The sequence below is a fragment of the Schistocerca gregaria genome, chromosome 1, assembly GCF_023897955.1.
Source record: "Schistocerca gregaria isolate iqSchGreg1 chromosome 1, iqSchGreg1.2, whole genome shotgun sequence".
NCBI classification, from domain to species: domain Eukaryota; kingdom Metazoa; phylum Arthropoda; class Insecta; order Orthoptera; family Acrididae; genus Schistocerca; species Schistocerca gregaria.
In genome coordinates, this window is record NC_064920.1 from 539,114,301 (window position 1) to 539,131,391 (window position 17,091).

At 43.1% G+C, this 17,091-nt stretch overlaps 1 protein-coding gene across 1 annotated transcript in view; it reads left to right on the plus strand.

Annotated features, from left to right (window-relative positions):
* The window catches only part of LOC126355586 (cGMP-dependent protein kinase, isozyme 1), a 1,149,467-nt gene that overhangs the window by 1,067,026 nt on the left and 65,350 nt on the right, over positions 1 to 17,091 (plus strand). Inside the window, exons 5-8 of the mRNA XM_050005953.1 lie at positions 1,480 to 1,622; positions 6,987 to 7,124; positions 7,211 to 7,380; positions 12,574 to 12,934. Coding sequence (XP_049861910.1) covers positions 1,480 to 1,622; positions 6,987 to 7,124; positions 7,211 to 7,380; positions 12,574 to 12,934 — 812 coding nt within the window. The remainder of the gene's footprint in view (positions 1 to 1,479; positions 1,623 to 6,986; positions 7,125 to 7,210; positions 7,381 to 12,573; positions 12,935 to 17,091) is intronic.

Genomic DNA, 17,091 nt, shown 5'->3' on the forward strand with positions numbered 1-17,091 from the left:
TTCGTTATGAATAGGAAGGTAGGGCAGAGAGTATGTTACTGTGAACAGTTCAGTGACAGGGTTGTTCTTATCAGAATCGACAGCAAACCAATACCGACAACGATAGTTCAGGTACACATGCTGACGTCGCAAGCTGGAGATGAAGAGACAGAGAAAGTGTATGAGGATATTGAAAGGGTAATGCAGTATGTAAAGGGGGATAAAAATCTAATAGTCATAGGGGACTGGAATGCAGTTGTAGAGGAAAGAGTAGAAGAAAAGGTTACAGGAGAATATGGGCATGGGACAAGGAATAAAAGAGGAGAAAGACTAATTTTCTGTAACAAGTTTCAGCTAGTAATAGCTAATACCCTGTTCAAGAATCACAGGAGGAGGAGGTATATTTGGAAAATGTCGAGTGATACGGGAAGATTTCAGTTAGATTAGCCGGCCGGAGTGGCCGAGCGGTTATAGGCGCTTCAGTTTGGAACCGCGCGACCGCTACGGTCGCAGGTTCGAATCCGAATTTGAAAGAGCTTTGGATACAGAGAAGGGGAGTAGTAGGAGGTGTGTTCAGCATAGGTATGTCAAACGAATACGCTGGCGAAGCCGCAGGGAAAAGGCTAGTTACTGCAATAAGAGCAGCATTTGCAATCACATAACAATAGGAAAAAGGAACTCAATTTTTATTAGAACAAATAAAACAGGAAGCAAAGAACATCAATTTCTACAAGGCAGTCAAGTTGTTCAGTGAATTGTCAGATGAAATTAAAAAGACAACTAAACTCCAGATATTTAAAAATGTCATCAAAGGTACATCTCTTAAGCAAAATATACCACGCTGCCAAGTATTATACAGAAACAATGTAGGTATTGGTAAAATGTTAACATTGATAATGAAAACATCTGCCACTGACAAACATACAATCAAAATATAGTGCATCGTATGGTATAATGTTATGCCCAAAATCGGTGGTTTATGGTATACCATTAGCCCGAACCCAATTTATCATTTATACGAGTAGGAGATTTTAATTCGATTATTCAGACCGACAAATTGGGAAACAGAAGAAGATAACGACAACAGTATTGTCGTTAATCTGATGTAAGATTAAAGTGTGTGCAATGCGCAGAGAGAGAGAGAGAGAGAGAGAGAGAGAGAGAGAGAGAGAGAGTGTGTACACGCAGACCAGCGAACACTGTTGAATAAACAGCACTTTTGCAATTATTGGTTAACTTGTTTGTAAATTTGTGCACACAAAAACCAATATTTTACACAATATATTAGTCGTTGGTCAGTCACTAAGGTATGTATGAATTAATAAATTTTGTAATTGTTAAATCCTTTGTATGAAAATAACATGTCAAATAGCATTGTGTAATTGATCCATGAAGGAATAACATAATTAACATTACTGACTTACTAACGTAGTCTCTTATTTACAGTAAGTCTACGAGTAACTTTATTCACATCGTATTTACTGATAATTCTCTTTGCAGGTCCAAACAGCTGATAAAAGACGCTATTATGGACAACGATTTCCTGAAAAATCTGGATTCCAGCCAAGTGCGGGAGATTGTGGACTCCATGTATCCGTTGGAATACGCGAAAGGGAGCTTTGTAATCAGAGAGGGAGAAGCAGGTAATATTCGGACACTTGTGAAGCGTTGTGACGCCCGATGCCAGTTTACAATGCACTCTAATAACATATCCATGTTTGCGCGGCGGTTAACGTCACTAATAGGCCGTCACCAGTTTGACAATTAATTTACTCTGACCGCGTTAATCGCATCAGAATGATGAATAAATAACGAAGTGGAATTATTCAAAGCAGCAGATCGACACCGTAATGGTCAGTAGACCGGAAAGCTGTAATACGCATACTGTGTTTGCGTAACAAGCGCAGGTAAAAAAAAAAAAACAAAAAAAAGGAAACTATGTCCACAGTTGAAAAAAATATTCGATAAATCAATACATGACGAATGAAGCGAGCAAAATAATGGAATAAGCTCTCTGTATCCATACTTTCATTATAGCCTACTTCACAATCTCATTTCTGATGCTTGGATGCTTCAATTTGGCACTCTTATCGCTTGTAACACATAGTGTTGTACATTTTCGTGCATTGTATAAAACTTCACCTTGGTTAATTTCCATGTTTTGTTTTTAAGTATTTATTTAATGTTCTTGACGGAGTTTACTCTGCAACATCCTCTTCCGGTCGCTTTGCACTTCAGTTTGAGTACATTTTCCGGATGATCTTGAGAAAAGTTTCAACGCAAATGTTAGCCACCATTATACCAAGGAACTCCTATTTCCAAGCGCTTTTGAATGCCTTTGATAAAAGTAAATAGTACCATTCAGTAGCTCGCTTGTTAAAAAGTGTTAATCTTGACATGAAATTACGTGCCTTCCTCCCTAACATTATTTGCCTAACACCTCATTTAGACATTTTAAACCGTTCGCAAAATATAAAGGATGGAATCCCTTTCGCGACTCACTTGCGAACCACGCCAACGGCAGTAGTTCTATTGGGTGGTCATCATGTTCGTAAGGTACGTCACATACGACATAATTTAAGGTATTAATCTCTAATTTTCTGCATAATCTTAATTCAGACAATTGGCAGTCATCTGATGTCCCGTTCCTCACGCTTACAGGCACTACGCCATCTCGCTCGGAACTAAGTTAAAGTATTGGAGAATCACTTTCGTGAACAGCAACTATTACAGCCACGAACAGATGACATTCTTCACGTTAAGTGTTGAGTTTAGAAACTTTGTTACAGCTCCCTACCTGACTACTGAGTTCATGTTGATAATAGAGTCATTTTACTTTAGTAAACACAGCCTCGTGTACAGTAGCCTCTGATGAAACGACTGAAGTTAACAAAAAATGTAGTGTCAAAATGGACTTGTTACTGTTTAGTTGCATACTACTCGTACATATCATGAAGCTTGCGTAAAAGTAGTTTCCTTGCTATATAGTTAATTTGCCATTACGTTTGAACCATTAATGAAAAAAGGTGTACTAAAGGTAGTACATCTCAATAAAATATTAATTTTGGTATCATCAGTGACCAAAAAACTACACCACAAGTGAAATGTTCGCCATTTTGGCCATGTTGGTTGCCAACACTGAAATTTGCATGACCATCTATTACATTTCTGGTGACTAGGCGTGAAACTCTACATGAGGGAATACATGCTCGTGTGGTAGGAATGCGACATTAATGCTCGAAATGCGCAATGGCTTTCCAGGCGTTTGATCGACAAAATACATTTGATAACAGCTAGTGATACGAAGTATGATAGTACAGTATATGTGGACATTTAACTTGTTGGTACTCACGTGCTACTAATTTGTTGAATCTATCAACATCGTGACAAAATGATCCTGTGAGTTCTGACAAAGAGATCCGTTGACGTTGACAGTAACTTGGCTTCGCGGGGATCAACAAGCGCCAAGTTATGAAACATAATCTGCAGATGCATCGCTATAAGAAAGAAACCGCTTGAAACACAGGAATTAGTCAGTTTCATGCCTGAAAAACTGAGTAAATAAAGACAACTATTCCAACACGACAGTCACCTGTAGGAGCAAAGCACTTTTGCGTCAACTACTAAAGACATCGGATGTGCGCCACGAAAGAATCTCGACTATTATTTGATGTGAATGTAACATTTACAATGTGATTAAACAGTATGTATTTAAAGATGGTGCCAGAAATTTGGTAACAATGAAAGGCTAACATTGTCGTTATATGTTAACGCAACTTCTGGACTCACATTTCGTTAATGTGATCAATCAAAATGTTTTATTTTAACACGGTGACACTATCGGTCACACATCAATCAGTATGACGTACATGTTGAGACAGAACTTCCCACGCCACGAAATTTTGTGTGAAATAAAATGCGTAAATCAGTAACACCTAACATTCGTGACAGGCGGCGTAGAGTCCTGTAAACAGTTCCTAATCCAAAATCATCAGCACTTTTCTTGCGTACGTGGAAGACCATAAGTGATACGAAACAGATTGAACATTTGACGGTCCATCGCGGCATGTAGATGTTACTCAGATAGCGGCATAATAGCAAGTCTAAAACACCTACTAATTCTTCGTTATGAAAGCCAGCTACACCATGGTCAGCCTTGACAGGGCCCTACTACTTCCGTGGTGCTGCTTAAGCATCTCTTAATTCAATTATTTACGTCACTTAATAAAACAGGTCATACTGAAATTCCTTTCCCGTATACAATTATTGACAATTATTGAACTATGTGAAACAAAATCGTCGTAACTTCTGAACAGTTCGCGTTAGGACGTTCAAACTGCATGGTTGGCCGCGGGGCATGATGGGAATTAGTATGCACATGTGTCGTTTGGTATAGCGAGGACGCCCACTTTCATTTGGATGGATTCGTCAGTAAGCGACGGTACCTGAAGGTTTTGGTCGATGATTGAAATTAAATGAAATGTCGTGTGACGAGAGCCTCCCGTCGGGTAGACCGTTCGCCTGGTGCAAGTCTTTCGATTTGACGCCGCTTCGGCGACTTGCGCGTCGATGGGGATGAAATGATGATGATTAGGGCAACACAACACCCAGTCCCTGAGTGGAGAAAATATCCGAGCCAGCCGGGAATCGAACCCGGGCCCTTTGGATTGACAGTCTGTCGCGCTGACCACTCAGCTACCGGGGCGGACTGAACGATGATTTAACCTCCATTATTCAAATTGACCATGATTTCGAGAAGAGGTGGTTTATGCAAGACGGAGCTAGACGACATCGAAACAGGAGAGTGTTTGGTGTTCTGGAACAGCACTTTGCGGACCGCATTCTGCCTCTTGGGTACCTAGAGGCCACGGACATGGGCCTCGATTGGCTACCTTATTCTCCGGATCTGAACACATGCAACTGCTTTTTGTAGGACTATATTAAAAGACAAGGTGTATAGCAGTAGCTCTAAGTCAGGTAGAAAACCCGGCACAGGAGACACAAACACGATTTCCTTGAAAAATCTCCATTTTAAAAAAATCGAGTGGTGTCAAGTCAGGGTAACGTGGGGGCCATGCAATTTGCGCATCATGACCAATCCATTGACCTGGAAAGCAGTCACTGAGAAAATCCCGGACGTCAACCAGGTAGTCCTCTTAGACTGTTCGCAGATGATGCTGTAATTTACCGTCTAGTAAGGTCATCCGAAGACCAGTATCAGCTGCAAAGCGATTTAGAAAAGATTGCTGTATGGTGTGGCAGGTGGCAGTTGACGCTAAATAACGAAAAGTGTGAAATGATCCACATGAGTTCCAAAAGAAATCCGTTGGAATTCGATTACTCGATAAATAGTACAATTCTCGAAGCTGTCAATTCAACCAAGTACCTGGGTGTTAAAATTACGAACAACTTCAGTTGGAAGGACCACATAGATAATATTGTCGGGAAGGCGAGCCAAAGGTTGCGTTTCATTGGCAGGACACTTAGCAGATGCAACAAGTCCACTAAAGAGACAGCTTACACTACACTCGTTCGTCCTCTGTTAGAATATTGCTGCGCGGTGTGGGATCCTTACCAGGTGGGATTGACGGAGGACATCGAAAGGGTGCAAAAAAGGGCAGCTCGTTTTGTATTATCGCGTTATAGGGGAGAGAGTGTGGCAGATATGATACACGAGTTGGGATGGAAGTCATTACAGCATAGACGTTTTTCGTCGCGGCGAGACCTTTTTACGAAATTTCAGTCACCAACTTTCTCTTCCGAATGCGAAAATATTTTGTTGACCCCAACCTACATAGGTAGGAATGATCATCAAAATAAAATAAGAGAAATCAGAGCTCGAACAGAAAGGTTTAGGTGTTCGTTTTTCCCGCTCGCTGTTCGGGAGTGGAATAGTAGAGAGATAGTATGATTGTGGTTCGATGAACCCTCTGCCAAGCACTTAAATGTGAATTGCAGAGTAGTCATGTAGATGTAGATGTAGATGTAGTGGCGTGGAGCACCATCTTGCATGAAGTAAACATTTCGTTCTTGGTCATCCCCATCGATCTGTGGTATCAAAAATTGTTGTAACATATCCAGGTACATTATCCCGTTGACGGTTCTCCCGCTGAAAAAAAGGGGGACTTTCTTGCTCACTGCACAAAAGAGTTCACTTTAGAGCTGTCACGAACCTGTTGCAATATTTGATGTGGATTTTCATTGCCCCAAATCCTACAGTTAGGCCTACGTGTGTTAAACTTGCCACTTAAGTAAAAATTCGACTCGTCAGAAAAGATAATTTTGATCAAGGAGTGTTATTCCTCATGTAATCGATTTGAAATACCCGCACAGAAGTTCTTATAAGCAATTTCATCAATGTCTTTTATTGCTTGTATGATCGTCAGTTTGTACGGTTTCAAATGCAAACGGTTTCTCAACACACGCCGAACAGTCGTATGTTGGATTTGCAGTTCGCGAGACGCAGGCCGGGTCGATTTCGTAAGGCTGTTGACAAAACATTGTCTCACTCGCTCAACGACGTCTTCAGGTGTGCCTGGACGACCTTACCGAGCACCCAGTTTCTACAAAACATTTATCCCACTCATAAATTGTAGGCCTACTAGGAGGATTTTTAGCGTGCTTAGTACGGAAGTTACGCTGAACTGTTATCTGAACTGTTGTCGCCGAATCCGATTCTTCAAAACAAAACACACAGCTAGCAAGCTCGAGACCAGTGAAGACATCCATCTTTAACGAAACTGCCGCCAGCGCTCCTTACGGTGCGATTCGGCACTAGCGAACTCCACGAGACAAAACTTGATGTATTTCCCTACAAATTGACTTTACAATCACCTCTGTAGATACTATGAATTAATTTATATGAATTTTCATAGTTGTAAATTCCTTTTTGAAACATCTTGAATAAACATCTTGTCTTTCTGCAGTAATCGGTATGGCTGAAGAAGCCACAAAGATGACTCTAGTATGTAACAAAAAATTAACTGTTTTTTTGTAAATTTTCACAGGATCACATCTCTACGTGTCCGCCGAGGGCGAATTCGAAGTTATCAAAGAGGATAAAGTTCTTGGAAGAATGGGACCCGGGAAAGCCTTTGGAGAACTTGCCATTTTGTACAACTGTACTCGGACAGCATCCATTAAAGGTAGTATGGAACTCGTCACATTAGCCGACCTCTTAATTTTGTCGCCTGTTGAGGGGTTCGTGACAAACGTGATTTGTGTGCCGCAGTGGTGAACGACGCGAAGGTGTGGGTGCTGGACCGCAGAGTCTTCCAGCAGATCATGATGCGGACCGGCCTGCAGCGGCTCGAGGACAACATCAACTTCCTGCGCAGCGTGCCTCTGCTCCGAAACCTCAGCAACGACGTCCTCGCCAAGATCGCTGACGTCCTGGAAGTTGTAAGTCTGACAGCCCAACATGATACGTTTAATAAACGTCCTGCCGCCTAGGACATAGCAGTTCGTTTTTGTTTGACTACTAGTTACAGCTTGTTATTCATGTAGCAACAGAACTTGAACATCAGCTACGTGACGATCAGATTAGAAGTGGTAAAGGCACCAAGGAGGCAGTTCTCACAATACGCTTGATAATGAAAGTTCAGAGTCACTTTCAAACCATTTTTCGATGTAGAAAAAGATTCCGAAAATGTAAATTGGCGCAATTCTCAGAAATCCTCAGCAAAATAGATATATGTAGTAGGGATATACAATAGGCACAAGAACCAAGAGAGAACAATTAGATTATAAGACAAAGGGAAACGTGTTCGGAATAAAAACAGCGTCAGAAAGTGATGCGGTTTTTTTCTTCCTGCATCCAATCTGCACTTCAAGGACTAAATGAAGGAAATAAAAGAAAGATTCGGAAGTGGGATTAAAATTCAGGGTGAAATGATATCAATGACAAAATTTGTTGATGACATTGTTGTTCTATGTGAAAGTGAAGGACAATTGTAGAACACGTGTAATGGAATAAATAGTCTACAGAGGACAGAATATGGATTGTGAATATATCAGAGATGATACTATTGAGTAGTAGCAGAAATGAGATTAGTGATAAATTTATCAAAACTGGACACTACTAACTGCAAGACCTGAAGAAATCTGCTACTGTGGAAGGAACAAAATGCACTACGGAAGTGTCAAAAAGGACACAAGAAGCAGACTAGCTCGTTCAAGACCGCGGTCCTCATCTAAAGAAGTCCACTACTATCAAACATAAACCTAAATTTAAGAAAGAAATTTCCGAGAACGTTCCCCTGAAACCCAGAATTGTATGGAAGTAAGAATTTATGTAAACAAAACTTACTCTGTGAAACAAAAAGAAGAGAATCTAAACGTTTCAGATGCTACGGAAGGTTGATGAAGATTAAGTTAACTAATCAGATAAGAAATGAGGATATTCTTCGCTGAATTAGCGATGAAAAAACCATATAGGGAACATTAACTACAAAAAAGGATATGATCATAGGACATCAGGGTATAACTTACATGGAACTACAGGGACAAAAGTTGCAAATCAATACACAACTGCAAAATATATGGCAATGGAGTGAGGACGTTGTGTGTAAGTGCTACTCTGAGATGAACAGCTGACACAGGAGAGAATATTGAGACAGGTCGCAAAAAACCAGTCATAAGACTAGCGAACAGGGTGTCTCACTATAATTTATAAGGTCTTCTTCTTTAAAAGAGACATGTTTAATCATTCAACCAATCATTCAGATCCGTTGCTGAGATGTGCACTGTCATCATCCAACAGTAAGTTGTTACTTCTTCTTCCCTAGCATTAATCGCTGTGTCAAATTTCTCCTTGGTTCCCTTAACTGCCTGCACTATGTACAGACTGAATGACGTTTAGAAAAGGCTTCCTTCTACATTTTCATTTCCTTCGAGTCGTATAACTGCAGTCATTTCTCTGTAACAGTTGTAGATAGCTTGTTGCTCCTTGCATTTTATCCATGATAATTTCAGAATTTGAAAGCGTGAACATATTTTTTTCTAAATCTTCAAATGCTGTGTACGTGTGTTTATCCTCCTTCAGTCCATCGGTTAAGATACGTCATAGGGTCAGTCTAGCCTCGCGTGCTTCTGCATTTCTCCGGATTCCAAATTGATCTTCCTCAAGCTCGGCTTCTGCCAGTTGTTCCAGGCTTCTACAGATAATTCGTGTTAGTATTTTGCAACTCTGGCTTAACAAAGTTACAGTTCGATAACGCTCAGACCTGTGGTACGGCTACTGTTACATTACTCCTGAAGCCATTAAAATTGCTAAACCACGAAGATGACGTTCTACAGACGCGAAATTTAACCGACAGAAAGAAGATGCTGTGATATGCAAAAGATTAGCTTTTCAGAGCATTTACATAAGGTTGGCGCCGGTGGCGACACCTACACAGTGCTGACATGAGGAAAGTTACCAACCGATTTCTCATACACAAACAGCAGTTGAGTCGCGTTGCCTGGTGAAACGTTGTTGTGATGCCTCGTGTATGGAGGAGAAATGCGTACCATCACGTTTCCTACTTTGATAAATGTTGGATTGTAGCTTATCGCGATTGCGGTTTATCGTATCGCGAAATTGCTGCTCGCGTTGGTCGAAGTGCAATTAATGTTAGCATAATATGGAATCGGTGGGTTCAGGAGGGTAATACCGAACGCCGTGCTGCATCCCAACGGCCTCGTATCACTAGCAGTCGAAATGACAGGCATCTTACCCGCATCGCTGTAACGGATAGTGCAGCCAGGTCTCGATCCCTCAGTCAACAAATGGGGACGTTTGCAAGACAACAACCATCTATACGAACAGTTCGACGACGTTTGCAGCAGCATGGACTATCAGCTCGGAGGCCATGGCTGCGGTTACCCTTGACGCTGCATCACAGACAGGAGCGCCTGCGATGGTGTACTCTGCGACGAAACTGGGTGCACGAATAGCAAAACGTCATTTCTTCGGATAAATCCAGGTTCTGTTTACAGCATCATGATGGTCGCATCCGTGTTTGGCGACATCGCGGTGATCGCACATTGGAAACGTGTATTCGTCATCGCCATACTGGCGTATCACCCGGCGTGATTGAATGGGGTGCCATTGGTTACATGTCTCGGTCACCTCTTGTTGGCATTGACGGCACTTTGAACAGTAGACGTTACATTTCAGATGTGTTACGACCCGTGGCTCTACCCTTCATTCGATCCCTGCGAAACCCTACATTTTAGCAGGATAATGCATGACCGCATGTTGCAGGTCCTGTACGGGCCTTTCTGGACACAGAAAATGTTCGACTGCTGCCCTAGCCAGCACATTCTGCAGATCTCTCACCAACCGAAAAACGTCTGGTCAGTGGTGGCCGAGCAACTGGTTCGTCACAATACGCCAGTGACTACTGTTGATGAACTGTGGTATCATGTTGAAGCTGCACGGCCACTGTACCTGTACACGCCATCCAAGCTCTGTTTGACTCAATGCCCAGATATATCAAGGCCGTTATTACGGCCAGAGGTGGTTGTTCTGGGTACCGATTTCTGAGGATCTATGCACCCAAATGGCGTGAAAATGTAATCACATGTCAGTTCTAGTATAATTTATTTGTCCAATGAATACCCGTTTATCGTCTGCATTTCTTCTTGGTGTAGCAATTGTAATGGCCAATAGTGTAGTTCTAAGAACAGGGGACTGATGACGTGAGATGTTAACTCCCATAGTTCTTAGAGCCATTTGAACCCTCAAAGAGTCGAAAGGTTAATGACTTCAAAAGCTCCCCTACATTAATTACCTAAATATTAAAATTCAGTAAAACAGCCTCGATCGCAACAGAAATTTATTTTTGTTTTCCACACGGTTTCGGTCTATAATTTAGACGATCTTCAGGACCAAGCAGTTGACGGCCGTGCTCTTACGGATATTGCTCTGTCGACTGCTGCCAGCAACCATGATGGAGATTACACGTTGAAGATGTCTAAATTGTAAACTGAAATCTGTTGTCAATTTAAATAGTCTTCTATTGCGGTCGAGAGTGTTTTACTGAATTTCAACATCTTATACCGGTCGCTGTTTACGCTCTATTGATAGAGCGCTTTCAAAAATCCATCGAACTACAGACCTATATCAATTACGTCGGTTTGCAGTAGGGTTTTGGAGCATATACTATATTCAAACATTATGAATCACTTCGAAGGGAAAGATCTATTGATACGTAATCAGCATGGTTTCAGAAAACATCGTTCTTGTGCAACGCAGCTTGCTCTTTATTCGCACGAAGTAATGGCCGCTATCGACAGGGGATCTCAAGTTGATTCCGTATTTCTAGATTTCCGGCAAGCTTTTGACATCGTTCCTCACAAGCGACTTCTAATCAAGCTGCGGGCCTATGGGGTATCGTCTCAGTTGTGCGACTGGATTCGTGATTTCCTGTCAGGAAGGTCGCAGTTCGTAGTAATAGACGGCAAATCATCGAGTAAAACTGAAGTGATATCAGGTGTTCCCCAGGGAAGCGTCCTGGGACCTCTACTGTTCCTGATCTATATAAATGACCTGGGTGACAATCTGAGCAGTTCTCTTAGGTTGTTCGCAGATGATACTGTAATTTACCGTCTAGTAAGGTCATCCGAAGACCAGTATCAGTTCCAAAGCGATTTAGAAAAGATTGCTGTATGGTATGGCAGGTGGCAGTTGACGCTAAATAACGAAGTGTGTGAGATGATCCACATGAGTTACAAAATAAATCCGTTGGAATTCGACCACTCGATAAATAGTACGATTCTCAGGGCTGTCAGTTCAACTAAGTACGTGGGTATAAAAATTACGAACAACTTCAGTTGGAAAGACCACGTAGACAATATTGTGGGAAAGGCGAGCCAAAGGCTGCGTTTCATTGGCAGGCCACTTAGAAGATGCAACAAGTCCACTAAAGAGACAGCTTACACTACACTAGTTCGTCCTCTGATAGAATATTGCTGCGCTGTGTTGGATCCTTACCAGGTGGGATTGACGGAGGACATCGAAAGGGTGCAAAAAAGGGCAGTTCGTTTTGTATTATCGGGTAATAGGGGAGAGAGTGTGGCAGATATGATAAGCGAGTTGGGATGGAAGTCATTAAAGCAAAGACGTTTCTCGTCCTGGCGTGATCTATTTACAAAATTTCAGTCACCAACTTTCCCTTCCGAATGAGAAAATATTTTGTTGAGGCCAACCTACATTGGTAGGAATGATCATCAAAATAAAATAAGAGAAATCAGAGCTCGAACAGAAAGGTTTAGGTGTTCGTTTTTCCCGCTCGCTGTTCGGGAGTGGAATAGTAGGGAGAGAGTATGATTGTGGTTCGATGAACCCTCTGCCAAGTACTTAAATGCGAATTGCAGAGTAATAATGTAGCTGTAGATGTAGAAACTCCACGTAGGTTTTTTCTGCATGCTTTTAGACTTGTAATGGGTGATTGCCATGCAGTCTGTTTTTACTCGTATAGTACACCACAGCTTAGACTTTAGTTATGCCTTACCTGCGGCTAAAATCTGCGATTGTTTGCAGAAACTGCTACATTACTCACGACAGCGTTTTTCACTGTGACAGATGTTTCGAAACGATCGACTTTTTAGGAGTTCTACCCGGCCGGAGCGCACATCATACGGCAAGGCGCGAGCGGCGACACGTTCTTCATCATCAGCGGCGGCTGCGTGAAGGTGACGCAGCGGCTGGCGGGCCGGCGCGAGGACGAGGAGATCCGCACGCTGGAGCGCGGCGAGTACTTCGGCGAGCAGGCGCTGCTGAAGGAGGACTGCCGCACGGCCAGCGTGATCGCGCTGCCGCCCGGCGTCGAGTGCCTCACGCTGGACAGGGACTCCTTCATCCAGCTCATCGGCGACCTCAGCGAGCTGCACGAGAAGGACTACGGCGACGAGACGCGCGGCCTCTCCAGGCCCTCCAGCTCCTTCAGCCTCTACGCCGACGTCGAGGCGGGTGAGTGTGTTTGGAAGGGCGCCACCGCTCACCTACAGTGCCTCTTGCTTTCACTGTTGGCATTTGTCGAGCAGTACGTGAGCCTCGCTGCTTTTCGCGGACGGTGCTGTAGTATACAGAGAAGTTGCAGCATCAGAAAATTGCAGCGAAATGCAGGAAGATCTGCAGCGGATAGGCACTTGGTGCAGGGAGTGGCAACTGACCCTTAACATAGACAAATGTAATGTATTGCGAATACGTAGGAAGAAGGCTCCTTTATTGGATGATTATATGATAGTGGAACAAACACTGGCGGCAGTTACTTCTGTAAAATATCTGGGAGTATGCGTGCGAAACGATTTGTTTGGAATGATCATATGAAATTAATTGTTGGTAACGCGGGTACCAGTTTGAGATTCATTGGGAGAGTCCTTAGAAAATGTAGTCCGTCAGCAAAGGAGGTGGCTTACAAAACACTCGTTCGACCTATACTTATTGCTCATCAGTGTGGGATCCGTACCAGGTGGGGTGGACGGAGGAGATAGAGAAGATCCAAAGAAGAGCGGCTCGTTTCGTCACAGGGTTATTTGGTAAGCGTGATAGCGTTACGGAGATGTGTAGCAAACTCAAGTGGCAGACTCTGCAAGAGAGGCGCTCTGCATCGCGGTATAGCTTTCTGTCCAGGTTTTGAGAGAGTGCGTTTCTGGATGAGGTATCGAATATATTGCTTCCCCCTACTTATACCTCCCGAGAAGGTCACAAATGTAAAATTAGAGAGATTCGAACGTGCACGGAGGCTTTCCGACAGTAGTTCTTCCCGCGAACCGTACACGACTGGAACATGAAAGGGAGGTAATGCAGAGGTACGTAAAGTGCCCTCCGCCATACACCGTTGGGTGGCTCGCAGAATATAAATGTAGATGTAGATGATCTAGGTGGAGAAAAAGTTATCCTAAGTAAAATTACTCAGCACAACAAGTCATCTGTCTTTATGATTGCCAATCGCAATAAAACTGAAGCGAAAGAATCTTATTCTATCCTAGCAAGTGTCCTTCACTGTTGTAGAGACCGCTTCCTTGGTTCCCTTACTGTCACAAATCTCTGTTGGTCGTATCCTTGGATCTGAAGCTGTAGGAGAGAGTTGCCTAAACTGCACACCTTTTGAGATTTCATTTGTTATATTTACAAAGCTACAAAACTGTTCTAACCTTGACATCCTCAACTGTAAGGGTGTTAGCGGATTTCAATAGCGGAAATTCTGTGTACAATAAACATAGTACACTTAATTCTCTGAACATCTTTAAGCAGCCTACAATTTAATAATCTGGTTTCCTAAGTTGCATCAGTGGGTCGATAAATTGTACCACCCTTTTAAAATATGCATCTGAGTTTGAAGATATGTATTAGTCCACGGAAGTGTTCCAGAAATTAGTTCCTATACCATTATTTGCAGGCTTTGCAATATACCCTGATCAGCCAGAACATAATGAGCGCCGATTTACTATCGGTATAACCCCGCCCAGGCGATAGCAGCGTCACTTGGCGAGGAACGGCTGCCAGTCAGAAACAAGCATGGTGCATCTACTATCAGTGAGCGTGCTGTCGGGGTGTACAATGGAAAGCCGCGCGATCATCTGAGTTTGACCGAGGGTGATGGCTCGGAGGCTCGGCAGGAGCATTTCGGAAACTGCGGGACTTGTCGGGTGGTCGAGAAGTACTGTGGTGAGAGCCTTCAACACGTGGCAAAACCAAGGTGACATCACCTCTAGATATCGTGGGGTTGCGCGATCACCCCTCATTACAAACGTCGGACATTGTAGGTTGGACATTTTTTTTTAACCAGGACAGGCGGCGAACTGGCGGAACTAACATCAGAGTTTAATGCTCGGCAGAGTACAAGTGTGTCTGAACACACAGTGCTGAACTCCTAACGATGGGCCTCTGCACCAGACGACCCATGCACGTTCCAATGTTAACACTGCGACGTTGGCTACTGCGACTGAAATGGGCACGTCAGCGTTGGCACTGAACATTGGCGCAGTGGCAGAGGGTTGCATCTTCTGGTAAATTCAGGTACCTTCTTTATCATGCCGATGAGAGGGCACGAATCGGTCGCCTTCCAGGGGAACAGCTCCTTGCCACCTGAACCGCAGGGCGGAAACAGGCTGGCGATGGCTCCATAATGCCCTGGAGGACATTCACATGGGCATCTGTGGGTCCAGTGGAGCTCGTGCAGGGCACCACGACGGCTAGGAAATTTCGGACACTGGTTGCAGACCACGTACACCCCTTCATGCCGATCACGTTTCCCGAGGAATTGGAATTTTTCAACAAGATAATGTGCCAGGAATGTGATGGACTATTTCTAGAAGCACAGCGGCTAGGTCCAGTTGATGTACTGGCCCCCCACCTCGCCAGATTTGAACCCGATCGAACACATCTGGGATGTGAATGAGCTCATGCCACCCCTCCCCGGGATTTACGGCAATTGGGTGACTATGGAGCCAACTCCCTCCAGAGACCTACCGAGGCCTCATTGCTTTCATGCCACGACACGTCGCCACTGTTATTCGCGCCAAAGGTGGATATACCGGCTATTAGGCTGGTGTTCTGGTTGATCAGTGTTAGTTTTTCATTCCTTTCCCACCCCTGCACGCTTTCCATCGATCCACATTTTTCATTTTGTGATCCGATCATTTTCCATTCCACATACCTTGCACTATTCCCAATACGATTCCTCTCTTTTACGAATGAGTTTCTGTAGTAGCTTCCCCACAGAGTTCCAAAAACACTTCCTTACACAGGTGAAGCTTTAGTTCTAGGTTCCTTCTCCACTGTTTGGGGTAACATTTTGTTTGCATATGTTACTGATAAGGTCACAGGCTCCTTGCCTGGACCTTGGAATTTTCATTTTCCTCAGATTCGGCTATGTCTCACGGACACCTCTAGCCCGCTTTTTGACTGCCATGACTTCTTCTGCATTAAAATTATGGGGGAATTCGTACCCTACCACACTTCAACTAAGAACTTATCAGGCTGCACAGAGGCAAAACTTGTGCCACAACAAGACCATAGCCTGTTTAACAGTAACCGAACTCATTCTCTCTCTTGCGTGCACATCGATAACATACAAAAGTCAAAATGACATGATCACCATACAAAATTCACCAGTTTCTTTTTAAACATTATGTTGCGCTAATAATGCTAAACAAATTGTAAAACTTCATTTAAGGTTAAGTTTCTCAAATTGTTCGGGTACGATAACGCAGACGTTTAGCGCTATGTAGTAGATAAAGTTTCTATCTTCTCTTTTTCAGGTTTCTACTAACGAATCACAACGAATATTGGTTCATGACTCTCTGAAGAGTAAGATTAATTCATGTGCAGGGTGATTATAATGAAAGTTCCACTTTCAAAACTCTGTAAAATGGAGTCAAATTTGAACGAAATACTATCGAAGAAGGAAACGTAATGAAAACAAAACAAAATTAATGAACATGTAGCCATTAGATAGCGATATAATCGTCATGACGTAAATGTGTTCAGCTATAAATGATAAATGAATCGCAATAAAACGGTTGTGGTGTGAGTTGCGCGTTAAACCAACCATATGTGCGTGACCGCCCAAGTTTGGCATTCAACAGTTGTGGCTCTTTTAGTTCAGTAAGCCATTTTCATTTCGAAACGAGCAAGAAATTATAGAGCAAACATTGTCCTAGTAGCAGGTCAGCATAAAGTAACTCCTGAACGTGGACAAGTTCGTTCGGATAGTGATGCAGGATATTTTGTAGGATTTCATGCACCTTGCTCAGAGCTATGTCCAAAGTTCGACCGTTGTCCGTGCAGTGTATGTTTGTACACCACCGCTCGACCGCTGCTGCAGTGCTGTAGCCAAATCTTATGCTGTGCCTTCGCCACATGCGCAGAAAGTTAGATGTAAACTGCAGTATCAACACTGTCTTCAGACGATCTGTTTCTCAACACACGGATCTCATAGATGACACTATGGCTCTAAAAAGCACACAGTTCAGGCTGGCCTCTTTAACTGTCGAATAGTATAAAAGAAACTAATTCTATACTAGTGGTATAAATTATGGGCCGGTACTATATAGGCATATCCACCATACTTTCTTCTTGACCATGTACAACCATCGCTTCTTGAATCTGTTAGAGGTCAG